We start from the raw sequence: 15,004 nt of genomic DNA, 5'->3' as shown, positions 1-15,004 counted from the left end.
TTGGCCAACACCAGAACAGCCGACTGTTCGCCAGTCAGTACAGATTTCGGCCGACAGACAGCAGATTAGCAAGACTGGGCATGCTCAGAAAAGAAAAAAGACAAGGAAAGTTAAACATCACTTCTGCAGTCAGCTGTTGTTGGCCGACAAAATTTGTGTGCAGTCTTTTGCAGTTTTCAACAGACACGACAGCCCTGGACAAAAGACGGCCGATCGTTCGGCCGACGATCAGTACGTGTGTACGGGGCTTTAGACGTGGAGGGCCCCGCAGCCTCTAAGAGGGGGTCAGGTGGTGAAACATGTTCAAGGGACTCCAAAATAGAAAAAGCACTGCTAAACGACACCCCCACCACTGCACAAGCAGCACCACAAGTCCCAGCGCACCAAGCTATTGATATAGCAGAAAGAGGGAAGCCACTTTGCACCCACAGGGACTCACCACCACCAACAGAGCAGTGCGCCAAGATGCATGCCGTACGGCGAGCCGAGAGAAGGAGGAAGTTCAGGAAATAACACTAGAGGCCCACCGCTGAATCACCGCCACTTAGGCTTCAAAAACATGGCCGCGCTTCATATCAATGGGAAACTACAAGAAAATGGCCGCCGGACTACACAAACATGGCTGCCGCTATAGACAGCAGCCATCCATGACAAACTGGCGACCCCCGGAAATGAATGGGCAGTAAGGAGGGGCAGGAGCCCCCACCAAGACCACTCCCCCCCCCAAAACCGCAGTTTTAGCAGCAGGCGGCGCGCCCCCCATTCCCCCCCCCGGTCCCCATTGCGCGCTCAACACCCCCACACAAACATCACATGCATGACCACCCCTAGGAGGTGGAGGGGGGTGAGCTAGGTGTACAAAGATGAGGGGTGGTCCACAGGGGGACCTTGATAAATGAGGGGGGGGGGACGCTAGATGGGAAGGAGGGGACCCAGGGGTCCAACCGTCCCAGGGAGGGGCCCACGTTCACCCCAAAAGGCCACCGGGGAAGGGGGGAAACTACTTATCACACCATGAAAACCGGGTGGGCACCACTCCAGGTAGACCACCGCACCATCAGAATGGGGGTGCTGGGGCCCAGAGGCACGCTGCGACACAAGTCATGACCAGGTCTATGCGTCCTCGTGAGACGTTTAACTCGCCGGCCAGCAACCCGTCTAGCGGGGCTATGTCGCGGCCGACCTAGCACAGAACTGAGGTCGGGTTGAGCTCCCTGGCCAGAATGGGGAGACCATAAGGCTATAGAATATCCAGTCCATCAACCAGTCCAGCAGTTGATTGTAGTTCTCACAGGAACAGAAAATAATAATAGAGTAAATAAATTAAAAAAGGAAAAAATGCTAGGACCAGAGATCCCAGCAAAGAACTAGGTCCTTACTCCTGACTAGGCAGAAAAAAAACTGAGTGCCTATAGCAGGAAGTGTGAGTAAATCCCCTGGGACTGCCCCATAGGCGTGGTAAAGCTTTTTCCTACCTAGTGTCCTACTCCTTTAGGTGCCAGCATAACCCAATGATCAAGAAGATTCTGGAGCGATGTCCGTCAATGAACAAAAGAAATATGGTATTTTACACCAAAAAAATATATATATTTTTTTTTTTTTGCACTCTCCAGTTTTAGTAAAATAATCCCATTGTGTTCCTCAAACAATTTTTGAATTCATCAGAGCAGGCAATCTTCTTCCACTGCTCCTGTGGTTCAGTTCTGATGCTCACTTACCAATTATAGGTGCTTTCTGGCTGTGGATATGGGCCAGCATGAGTACTCGGACCCATATGCAGTAAATTATAATGAACTGTGTGTTGTGAGACCAATCGAAACCAGCATAACTTTTTCAGCAATTTGAGCTACAGTGGCTCATCTATAGGATCAGACTACAAGGGCCAGTGTTCCTTCTCCATGTGCATCAATGAATCTTGGTTGGAAGAAAAACCCTGTTGCCCGCTTGCCGGTTTTCCTTCTTTGGACCTTTTGGTAGGTCCTGACCACTGCAGACCAAGAACATTCCCACAAGAGCTGCAGTTTTAGGGGGGGGGGGGGGAATGTATATGTATGTATGTATATATGTATATATATTATACACACACACACACACACACACACACATTTATACTCTATATAAATTTAATCTTAAAATGTTTATTAGACAATGGTTTCTAACTAACTATCTATATATAATCTATAAAACACATGGAAATAAAACCAATATAACCTTCAGAAACAACCCTCTAATGTTTGCAACATGCCCACTATACAGGAAAAAAAAAAAAACAACAATGTGTGGGATATGCATTCTTTAACAAACTACTGGAGTAAGCTATTGTAATCAAAACTGGAATCAACTTATGCAGTGAAAACAGTTTAACAGAATTTGGTAAACATATGAACTGGAGGTAGCAGCCTTGCATACCTGGGAGACAGATATTTGGTGCACAAAGACCCAGGAATCCCACAGATTGGACAGATAAAAAGGAGCTCCTATATTTTGATAGAAATTGCTTAATATATAGTGGATATATCAAGTCTAAACACCCCTGTTAAAATGTCAGGTTTCTGTGATGTAAAAAAATGAGACGAAGATAAATAATTTCAGAACTTTTTCCACCTTTAATGTGACCTATAAACTGTACAACTCAATTGAAAAACAAACATCTTTTTGGGGGGGGTGGGAGAGTAAAACCAAAAAAAAAAAACGAAATTAATGTGGTTGCATAAAGGGGGGGGGGGGGCACGCCCTCTTATAACTGGGGATTTCTCTATGTTCAGAATTAAGCAATCACATTCAAACTCATGTTAAATAGGAGTTAGTACACATCTGCCATTATTTAAAGTGCCTCTGATTAACCCCACATAAATTCAGCTATTCTAGTAGGTTTTTCCTCACATTTTCTTAGTCCAGGGCTTGACAAACCCTGGGCGCCAGGTCGCATTTGCGACTAGAATTAGCGACCTGGCGCCTGGGGTGCCCTGCAGGTGTCATGTCCCTTTTGCGCCCCTACCTCCTCCCCGAGTGCACGGACTTCAGCGCCGTCCGAAAATTGAGGCCCTGGCTTTTCGGCCTTCTTCTGTGAGATGAGAGAGGCTTCCAACGGGGAACTGGCGCCCTCTTGTGGTGGCCGGGAGTAATGACTGTTTCCACTGCCTGTTCTCAATGCCTTCCTATCTCCTTCCCAAGAGGAGATGAGAGGGAAGTTTTTGCAGGCTTCATCTCCCTGTCCAGTTACCTTTGCTTAAAAAGGTAAGTGGACAGGGAGTGTGGTTATTACTAATTTATTTTTTACATTTAAAAAAAATAAAATAATAATAATTATCTTCTTTTTTTTTTAAATTATTATATAATTTTTTTTTTTTTTTTCCTCATTGCAATGCCACAGCCGAAGGCCCCTTTCACACAGGCTGTCTGATCAGATCCACCTGTCAGTTTTTCAGGCAGACCTGATCGGAGCCTTCAGTCTCCTCTATGGAGCAGTAGTCTGCCGCCATCTGATCCTGTCCACCAAAAACAAACGGATGGTGGTTCTATATTCTATCCATTCCGTGGATCGGATCAGATGACGACATCGGATGGAAAGAGACAGACAGTCTGTTTCCATCCAATTGCGCTATAGAGGAGAGTGGGGTTCTAGTCGTATTTATGTGTAAATTTAGTATCAGTTTTATTAAATGAAGCTTGGTTGTTCGATTAAAAAAAAAAAAAAAAAACTGGCTCCTAACTTTTTTAGCTGGCTCCTAGATTTCAGGCAAATTTGTCAAGCCCTGTCTTAGTCGCATCCTACAGCAAAAGCCATGGTCCGCAGAGAGCTTCCAAAGCATCAGAGGGATCTCACTGTTAAAAGCGATCAGTCAGGAGAAGGGTACAAAAGAATTTCCAAAGCATTAGATACTATGGAACTCTGTGAAGACCGTCATCATCAAGTGGAGAAATTATGGCACAGCAGTGACATTACCAAGAACTGAATGTCCCTCCAAAATTGCTGAGAAGAAGAGAAGAAAACTGATCCGGGAGGCTGTCAAGAGGCCTACAGCAACATTAAAGGAGCTACAGGAATATTTGGCAAGTACTGGCTGTGTGGTACATGTGAAAACAATCTCCCGTATTCTTCAAATGCCTGGGCTTTAGGGTAGAGTGGTAAGACGAAAGCCTTTTCTTAAAAAACCCCGGCTAAATTTTACAAAAACACATCTGAAGTCTCCCAAAAGCATGTGGGAAAACGTGTTATAGTCTGATGAAACCAAGGTTGAACTTTTTGGCCATAATTCCAGAAGATATATATCTGGTGCAAAAACAACAATCCACATCACCAAAAGAACACCATATCAACAGTTAGCATGGTGGTGGCAGCATCATGCTTTGGGGTTGTTTTTCTTTAGCTGGAACAAGGGCCTTAGTCAAGGTAGATAGATTTTCGAACAGTTCCAAATACCAGTCAGTCAATATTGGCACAAAACCTTCAGGCTTCTGCTAATAAAGCTGCACATGAAGAGGAACTTCATCTTTCAGCATGACAACGACCCAAAGCATACATCCAAAATCAACAAAGGAATGGCTTCACTAGAAAATTTAAGTTTTGGAATGGCCCAGACCTGAATCTTATTGAAATCTGTGGGGTGATCTGAAGAGGGCTGTGCACAGGAGATGCCCTCGCAATCTGACAGATTTGAAGTGTTTTTGCAAAGAAGAATGGGCAAATATTACCAAGTTAAGATGTGCCTTGCTGGTAGATTCATACACAAAAAGTTTGAGTGTTGCAAAAAAAAAAATCAAAATGTGCTTCAACAAAAGTATTAGTTTAAGGGTGTGCATACTTCTGCAACCATATTATTTTAGTTTTCATTTTTACTTCCCTCCACCTAAGGTTTCAGTTTGTTGTTCAACTGAGTTGTACAGTTTATAGGTCACATTAAAGCTGTAAAAAGTTCTGAAAGGATTTATCTTTGTCTCATTTTTTTTACATCGCAGAAACCTGACATTTTAACAGGGGTGAGTAGACTTTTTATATTCACTGTATAACCTTGTTACTCCAACATACAGTATTGGCACTGGCTACTAGGACCACTTATGGGAACGTTGAAGGCCCATCTCCCAATCAAAGAAAACGGTGTAAGTAAATTTTTACTGCCTGCAAAACATTCAGAAAAAGTAACTGGACAAAAAAGGGCCTCATTAAGGAAGGAAGGATAATGGAACCTTTAAAAGAAAGGCACGACAAGGTTGTCAGACCATTTTTTTCCTGATGTAAAATGAAGAACAGCGAATAGAAAAGAGCTGCCAGTTCTGACATTCTCCAAGCCAAAGGGAAGATTATCTAATAAGCCAACTTTGCACTGCGCTATGGGAATGATCCCATAGCCTGCTGGGAACTGTGTGCCCCAGAAGGATGTGGGCAGGGAAGGGGTGCCGAACTTGCAGTGAAATCATCTAATGGCACTTTTCCACTGCAAGTACCGGCTCGGCTCTACTCGGCCCTGTTTGGCCCGGTTTGCTTTTCCACTACTGGTACCGCATGGTACGGTGTTGGAACGGTACGATATGGTTTGCTTTTCCACTAAAGTAGTACTAAAGTTAAGTGGGTGGGATAACAACGGGGTGGGTGGGATTCTCTGACCAATCAGTGGCTAGTAGTGACTGCATGCAAAGGATTGTGGGATATGGTACCGGGTATGGTACCTGTTGGAACCACAATCGAGGTGGTACTGTTTTTGAGAGCCGTACCGCTCGGTTCCATGCAGTGGAAAAGCGCCGCCGTACTGTACCGAACCGTTCCTACACCATACCATGCAGTACCAGCAGTGGAAAAGCACAAAAGCGAGCCTAACCGTTTGGTTCCATGCAGTGGAAAAGCGCCATAAGTGATCCGACCGAAAGTGGGAGCAGGTACCTATCATAACTAGCTACCTGAGAATCTTCCCCTCTTGATATTATTTGCACAACAGTGGCTGTAGTGAATCTCCAGCTCTGTTGGTCTAGACACTGAGCCCCATGCTGGCTGCTGGAGAGAATGTCTGGTTTGACACTGCCATAGGCTGTGAATAGAATTTTCAGGACCGCATCAAGCAGAACTAAAGAAAGATGTTCTACCTCCTTAAGGACACTCCGCTAAACTGGTGATACAGGGCGGGTGTTCTAGCCACTAAGGGGAGCTGTGCCTTAGGAGGTACATACTGTCCAAAGTCCTCCAGGCAAGGAGCATACACAGAGACCTAATCCATAATAAATCACAAAATGCACACAAAACTTCTACTCTTAGCCCTAGATGGAGGTATGCCAAGATGTCCTTTTGTCCATGGACTGCACAAAGCACTTCTAACAAAAAAACAAAGTTCCTCTTTATACTTACAATGTGGCAGTACCTACCTCCGACAGCTTGTCCTGATGTTTTCAATCTCGCTGTTGTAGCTTGGACTGCCTATGATGGTCTGAAATGCCTGGATGGGATCAATCAGCTGCCCCCATACTTTGGAACCCAAGCGATCAAGGATGGTCATGAAGCAGTGAAGAGCAGGCCAAAAGGGGTTTGAGCTTTCATCTAAAATAATTCGATTATATTACTGTGAAGTTGTGCAATACTTTAAGCCATTAAAAAATGCATACAATTGCCAGTCATACAATACTTTTTAGGTTACAGTCACAGTTGTTTTAATAATTTTGAAAGCCAAGCAGGCAAAAACAGACTTCAAGTTGTTATGTATACAGTAAAACATAATACATTTACTGCTACAACAGTTGACTGAAAGGAGTACCTTTAACCACCTCAAAACCAGACTTTCACTTCTTTTCTGCCCAGACAATTTTTCAGATTTTAGCGCTGTAACAATTTGAATGAGAATAACTCACTTATGTACCCCACGCTCCTAATAGGTTATATTACATTGTTTAATCAAAAGTATATCTCTCTGTATTTTTAAGCATCAGTAAGAGGGTGCTATCGTGGGATATGAGGGGTTAAATGCACAGATGGCATGCTTCTGCATTCTCCACATCTATCATTAGGACCTCTGGGAGGTAAACTGTACAGTGGATTGAGTGAAGCGACTTAATTAGTAGGCAGCCTTAACAGCACAGCAATATGTATGTCAGCGACCTTGGAAAGGGTTAACATATTGGAGGCGGAGTATTGATAAGCCTGGTTGCCCACCCCTGTAAAGTTGGAAGGGACTAAACGCGTCGGACGTGACTGTACGGCTACCGGAAAGGGTCACATCAACATTGTGAGAGCGGATAGAGTCTCCCTGTAGCAGCCGTGAGCCAGCGTGGATTTGGTGAGACAAATGGGGACCTCTATACTATGCTAACATACCAACACATTGTACAATGCCTGATGCTAAATATGTAAGTGAATTGTGAATAGTTTTTAACAAAAATGATTGAGTGATGACAATATCACACTAGTGGAGCCCTTTCTTTCTCTTTTATATACCCATTGATGTGAATCCATACTGCAAGAGGGGTGGAGAAGTGAAGTAGAGTGGCTTACGAAGGAGAAGGCATATTTGCCCACTCATAAGATAGGAGGGGGAATAGGATTTGGCGAGTTGCTGTCTTATGGGAGTGGGTTGGATGTGACATACAGCGGTGGTGGAACACTTGGTGACGTATTTCTAATAGGAAATCACTGGGGTTCACACAGCTGCATTGAAAAACTTTCAGAGGACTTCATTGGACTTTGTTTGCACTATTGATTTATGGATCACGGATTTGGTTTTGTGGTAAAAGATTTTGCGCTACTGTGGACTTACATTTATAAGTTTATAAGACTCAGTCACGAAACACTGTACCTAAAAGAAATTTTCTTTAGACATATCTGGCTCTCTTTTGGTGGTTTTTAATCAGCACTTCTTATTTTGCTATATAAAAACTAAAAAAGGACTTAATTCTTACCACATTTTTTAATTTCTGTTATAAAATTTTGCAAATAAATCTTTCTTCATGAAATTTAGGCCAAAATGTAAACGCAAATCAGTGTATATTAGTCTTAGTCTAAAAACTATGAGATATACATATGCATGTATAGATTTGAAAATTGATCAGACCTGATGTACTCACTGCCTTTCCCATTTGAGGCCCTAAAATGCCAGGACAGTACAAATACCCCCCAAATAATCCTTTTTTTTGGAAACTAGACAGTCTAAGGAATTTAATAAAAGGCATGGTGAGTTTTTTAAAGTTGGAATTTTTAGGTCTCATTTTGTTGGAAAATTAACAAATAAATACATGTTTTCGCAAAGATGTAGGGTTATCAAGTTATTTCACACACAGCTTTGAGCATACTTACAATTACACAAAAAAAACAAAAAAAAAAAAAAACCACACACACATTTTGCTATGCCTCCCTAGAATGGAGATACCCCGTTTGAAACTTTTTCAAAGCCTAGATGCATAGAGAGACCCAGCATCCCAAGAGCACCTTCCGGTATTCTAGAGCAGTGTTTCTCAACCTTTTTCCAGTCGGGGCGCCCTTGAAAAGTATTTTCGGTCCTGAGGCACCCCTGTCAAAGGTTCAGTTCTCGTTCCTGTATGTCGGGGAATGCGCGCACAATTGCGCTCATTCCTGACACACACAAAAATGCTCTGCTCTTTAGAGGTGCCAATAATTCCTGATGGTACCCCACACATTAACAAACATGGGGTGCTTTTGGTGCAGCGTAATTTGAAAAAAAAAGGTCTCTACATTTCTGCAGGTATGGAAGCCCATTGAAATGAATGGGCTGCCCTACACACAGCACGCAGCCATGCAGATGTGAACCAAGGGCTTGTTCACATGTCAGGTTGGAGGGGTGGTAAAACCACATGGTTGAGCTGTTTTTACCATCCCCAACTTCTCCCCCTTTAGCTGCAGAGGCAGCAGCTGGGGGTTTACACATGCTGTGGTTGTAGCTGGAGGTATACCCAGGGTGAATGGGGCTGCACTGCAACTACCTTGCAACTGTGTGCATTGTACGGTTGCGTGTAGCGATGCTGCATTTACAGGCTTAAAACAGGTGGTGAGGAGGCAACATAATGCCTCTTTACCGCCTGTCAAATGCCTCAAAAAAGCGACCTGAGAATGGATTGCTTTTCAGAGGAGCAGCAGTCCTTGCTGCTATCACAAACAAGCCCTAAAAAAGAATTTCTGATGGTACAGGAATCCCTAAAAAAGCATTTCTGATGGTACAGGATAAAGGCAGGGGGGTAGGGGGGTCAGGATTAAAGGTAACATACATACACCACACACACACACACATACTGACATGTATATATGCACACAGACAAAACTGCAGCAGACATGCAAGTAGAATACAAAAAGAAAAAAAAAAAAAATCTGTAAGCAGAATACAATATATAAAAAAAAAAAAAAAAAAAGTACTGTTATTATGATCAGTATAATATAGTAATACAGTAGTTAAAATAAACTTTTTTTTTTATAAACCCACATATATTTAAATTACATATATATTAATGTTTATTAAGTAGGTAAAATATTAAAAGAAGTTATGCCACATAATCCCGTGTACCTCACAGAGCTGACATGCAGGCACAGAAGATCCTCCTTCCTGTTATCTCTCTCCCGCCAGCTAGCGTCTCCCGCCTCGATTGTCCAGCAAGCCCTTGCTTGTGTGCCCGCCCCTCCCATAGCAACCGATGACGTCATCGGTTGCAGGACGCGTGTCGGGAGGCTCACACAGCTTCCAGAGTGCCTGTGGCAGCGGGAAGCGAGTATTAGACAGCGGACCGGCACCGCTGTATCAACTGACCAGCCAGCAACCAATAAAGAGCAGATTAGTTAATGCATAGGTTGGGGGTCATTTTGCCGAGGCACACTTGGGAACCCTTCATGGCACACTAGTGTGCCACGGCACACTGGTTGAGAAACCCTGTTCTAGAGGCATACATTACACATCTAAATTTCCTGACTACCCATCACATGTACATGAAAACCATTGGAAAATGTGGAAGGCACATAATCCAAGGTATTTTCTGAAAGGCATAGTGAGTCTTAAAAATTACTTTTTGTCACAAGTTTTTGGAAAATGTGGAATGAAATTTTTTTTGTTTACACAAAATTGTCAAATAATAAAAAAGGTATTTCTAACACATAGCATAGGCATATGTAAAATACACCCCAAAACACTTGTGCACGTGTGAGACCTTTTCAGTCTATCCTCCTAGAGCAATCCAAAATCCAAGGAGTTCCCTTCACGCTTTCTAGGGGCAAAAATTGCACAACTATCGCATTTGCCCATGGACAGTGGAAACTACTCTCCAAACTGTAATTATTTTCTAAGAGTGATAGTGTCCTTTGAAGACTTCATTGTTTGCCACATTTTTGGGAAAATGGTAAAAGAAAATTATTATTTTTTTTTTTTTTTTTTTTTTTTAAACACACACAGTTTACACAAAAGTGGTAAATTTAGTAAGATCTTTCTCCCAAACATGGGCATACTTAGAATTACAACTCAAAAACACATTATACTACTCCTCCCGTGTATGGGGATGGTGGTAACTTTTCAGTGTCTGGACTGATGTACCGGACATTGTATCTTGTGCATCACACAAATCAATCAATTGTGTCATGTACTGTAATGATTACCTCTGTACAAGTGATCAGGGAATCTAGCTTAGTGTACCATCACCTATAGCAGTCCCAATTCCTATAAGTCAAGCAAACCTAGCCTAGCCTACTGGTACATGGCTGCCCCTAGAAATGCCATGTTCACTGCACTAGAAGTACAGAAGACAGGGAGAACAAAAGAGTTTTTGTGGTTCCAGGAGTGCAGATATCCACAGGAGATAGCTGGGACTGGTTTCTTGCAGGAATATAGCCAACAGCATGTTCGGATAGGTCAGTTCAAGCCACAGGCAAAACCATGGTCAGCAAACAGGCAAAGGATCAGTCTAGGTAGCAGGCAAAAATGTGGTCAATAAACAGGCCAGGGTTAGTGCAGGTGGCAGCCATAGGCAACACTGCACTGGTGGGGAGATGATCAGGAACACTATTGCTTGCTGCACTGGTCTGGTGCAAGCGGGAATCCGTGACCGGCGTGGCCGGGATCAGGGACACTATGACCGGCGTGGCCGGGATCAGGGACACTATGACCGGCGTGGCCGGGATCAGGGACAATATGACCGGCGTGGCCGGGATCAGGGACAATATGACCGGCGTGGCCGGGATCAGGGACAATATGACCGGCGTGGCCGGGATCAGGGACAATATGACCGGCGTGGCCGGGATCAGGGACAATATGACCGGCGTGGCCGGGATCAGGGACAACATGACCGGCGTGGCCGGGATCAGGGACAACATGACCGGCGTGGCCAGGATCAGGGACAACATGACCGGCGTGGCCAGGATCAGGGACAACATGACCGGCGTGGTCAGGATCAGGGACAACATGACCAGTGTGGCCAGGATCAGGGACAACATGACCAGTGTGGCTGTGATCAGAACACTGACTGGTACGATGGTGATTAAGGATATTAGGAGTAGCCAGCCATTGTACATGATCACCGTCACAGAAGTACAAAGTCACCATAGTGATACTACACTTGCTCTAATGACAGTATGTGAATGAATATATATATAAAAAATATATACATTTTTTTTTTTTTAAATATTGTCACCAGTGCAGTGTCACCATAGCTTTGGTGGGTGTTTTTCTTTTTTTTTTATACTATTACCTTTATAGTCATGATAGGCAATCATTTTTGACACCTACCAGCCATTGTGTACTACGATAGCTGTCATTTCCACTGCTATCACATGGTATAGTGTCTGCTGAGATAGGCCCCGTACCATGTGTTCACAGAGATCACAGTAGTAAACAAGGGTGTCTCAAATGACAGCCCTTGCTTACTACTGGTAATGTGATCGCTGTGATTGGTCACAACAATCCCATGGTACAAGGGTCAATCAGGGCAGCCCCGTACCCTGATCGCAGATCAGCAGGTCACAGACTGCTCTACTGCACAACCCACCCCAAGGGCATGCACAAGGTGCAATTTTGGGAAGAACTACCAATACACCCTCTTGTCCTGCCTGGATGTATAATGTACAGTGGCTGAGCAGGAAGCGATTAAAGCTTAACTGCAGGCAATTATGTGTTCTGCATTAGAGCAGAACTTCACCCAAAAGGGGAAGTTCCACTCTTCTTCCTCCTCCTCTCCTTTATATATGGCACATTAATTTTTTGTGGGAAAGCAGGAACCCGATTTTGACACAAAATTTCTGCGTCGATCTGACCGCAGGTTTAGCCTCCCCTCCTTCCCCGCAGCCTTCTGGGACACATCCACAACAAGACTGTGGGGCCCAATCACAAAGCACAGCCTGGCTCGCACAATTGGAAGCCGGATGTGAAGCCGTAAGGCTTCACTGCCAGTTTCCCTTAGTGAAGATGACCTGCACCCGAAGCGGATTGTAGAATTGGCTCTGGGGTGGACATCGCAGGATCCCTGGGCAGGCAAGCGTCCTTATATTAAAAAGTAAGCAGCTATAGTATTTGTAACTGCTGACTTTGTTTTTTTTTTTTTTTTTGGGGGGGGGGGGGGGGGAGACTGACATTTCTTTGTTCAGCGTGTCTGCGGTTTCCAACTGGTGGTTATTACAGCACCCAGCTTTATTATAGCCATTTCCATGAACATGTGCATGGAGAATATTGCTTCTGCCGGCTCTCTCCCCTCACTTCCTTGTTGCAGAGTGACAGAGCGGCACAGCTGTCTATTTACCTGCTTCATCTCCCTGCTCCTGCACCCCCCTCCATCTTAGCAACAGTGGCTCTGAGCCAATCAGAGGGAACAAGAACTTGCTTTGCTGCCGCCATGGACATAGGGATATGTAATCCCACAGTACAATGCAAGTGTATGGAGGATAATGGGTTGTGGACTTCACTACCCACGCTGCTCTGTGTCAAGAAGAGGAGAGAACAGAACTTTTCCCTGGCAATTCATAGGAGCTCTGGGCAGTCTAGTGCAGGAAATCAGAGAGCAGACACCTCCTGCTGGGCTCTATACAACACACCAGAGAACAGAGTCTGATTGGAGTTCGGGATGCCCTTTTTGGCATTCTGTATGCTCAGAGAGCCAAAAGACTGAGCTACTGTAAGGTCGCTTGCTGAGCTGGGACTGGAGGTAAGGGACCTGTTGCAATGTGTGTGCCTGCCACAGGACAGAGCCAGTAACACCCTGATAGCAAGGACTTGATCGTGAGGACTTTGGGGCAACTGACCACTAAGCTGATTGCACCAGATCTATTACCTACTAGGAGTGGTGGGCAGAAATACCAAGCTTAATCCCTTACTACCCAGTCTTCGCCTATATGAGGTTGCTTATTAGCTCCCAGCCAGCCATCCATTGTTCATTCTTAAAGAGACAGCTTCAGGTGCACCATCTTACATTTGAGCCCCAACGACAGCCGGCCAATACTGGCAGACAATTAGGCGCATGGTACCACCTTCAGGGGTACCCCTTGCCAGAAATGCGTACACAAACCTACTAAAAATGGCTGTATACACAGAGAGCACTTGAGGACACTTTTTTGGGCTAATGTTGTTCATTTATACCAGGTAAAATTTGGTTAATCTTGGTGCAGTATAGTTGATTGCCATATTTTAGGCCAATGTTCACCCAAGTTAGTTCAGCATCTTTAAACATGTTCAGCAGCCTGTTCAGTCAAGCTTGGACAATATATTCTGGAAGCTTTAAATAGTGTATAGTGTAAAGGTGCTAGATTTTTACTAAATAAGTGTCTAAACCAATAACCATTCAATATGCTCATTGTGGGATGCACCCTTGACCCCAATTCTTGAGTGTAAGCTGCAAAAAAATAAATAAAAAAAAAAAATTTGCTTGGGATGCAACTAGGACCAGACCCAAATATTACAAAGAAGGCTGGAGAGCATATTTTAGAAAATTGATCACCCAACCAAAAGCCTAAAGCATCTATAGACATTTTGCTGGAAGGGAGAGGGGTCCTTCAAGAGGTCATCCAGATAACCTGTGACCTGGATGCTCTAAGTTTTCAGAAGGGCAGGAAGAGGGGCTAGGACCTTTGTGAATACCCTGGGAGCAGAGGATAAGGCAGCATGACAAGTAATTATTGTCCGCCACTGCACAGTGCAATAATCGCTTATGAAGGGGATAAACTGGAATCCACAGATAGGAATCTTGGATGTCCATAGATGCCAGGTATATGAATGAATTTTCCCTAGGAAGCTATTGTGCGCGCGAATGCACATATACATGCAAAACAAACATCTAAAATTACGGCTAATAAAGCAGAAGCGCAAACATCAGTACCCTGTGCAAGAGGCCTAGGATATCCAGGCTTTGAGCGACAAGATTCTGTGCATGTGAATAAAGATTAGGACCATTCTCAAAATTTGTCTCATGACATATTCTAGGCCATCCACACAAAAGGGGCAGAGGATAAAGTAATTGCTGTAGACACAGTCCATATTTCCTGGGCTCCAGGCACCCATTGGCAGCCCAAGAACAAGCATAACCTGATCCATTGGTCTCTTATTCTGGTTGACCTAGAGGCAGCATGTAAAACCTCACTTCTGAGTCACCATGTCACTTTCCCCAGTATGGCTGAACGTGTGGAGTCCGAAGCTAATGGAACATAATCTGCATTCCATTAGCTTCACTACAGGGCATATTAGACTTTAGGGGGTCTTTTAGTCCCTTAATGTCTAATTAAACAGAACTTGTCACCAAAAAAGTAATCCCATTGGTCATGACAAAAAAAAAAAAGAAGAAGTTTAGAAAATAAAAAAGGAAGAAGAATATATGTTTTTTAGGGCCAGCTCACACCACAAAAAAAGCACTCCGGATGTGTTCCACACTCTGTTCTGGTGTGTTTTTGATGAGTTTTCCTATGTTCGAGTATAGTTCTGTACAGAAAAAATGCATGTTCTAATTTTTTTATGCACCAAAAACTGACTGAAACTGGTGTGAACTAGCCCTAAAGTGTAAAAAATTAACGTTCCACCCAAGCATTTAAAATAACCCCCACTCAAATAATTTAAGCCTT

The 15,004-nt window shown here is 43.9% G+C and overlaps 1 protein-coding gene across 1 annotated transcript in view; it reads right to left on the bottom strand.

The window, feature by feature from the left end:
• Positions 1-15,004, bottom strand: part of SETX (senataxin) — a 177,310-nt gene that overhangs the window by 117,276 nt on the left and 45,030 nt on the right. Inside the window, exon 7 of the mRNA XM_082263751.1 lies at positions 6,355-6,526. Coding sequence (XP_082119877.1) covers positions 6,355-6,526 — 172 coding nt within the window. The remainder of the gene's footprint in view (positions 1-6,354; positions 6,527-15,004) is intronic.

This window comes from Pelophylax lessonae, assembly GCF_965119305.1.
Source record: "Pelophylax lessonae genome assembly, chromosome: 7".
In the NCBI taxonomy this organism is placed as follows: Eukaryota; Metazoa; Chordata; class Amphibia; order Anura; family Ranidae; genus Pelophylax; species Pelophylax lessonae.
The sequence above is the reverse complement of the archived record's forward strand: the minus strand, read 5'-3'. Positions and strand labels throughout refer to the sequence as shown.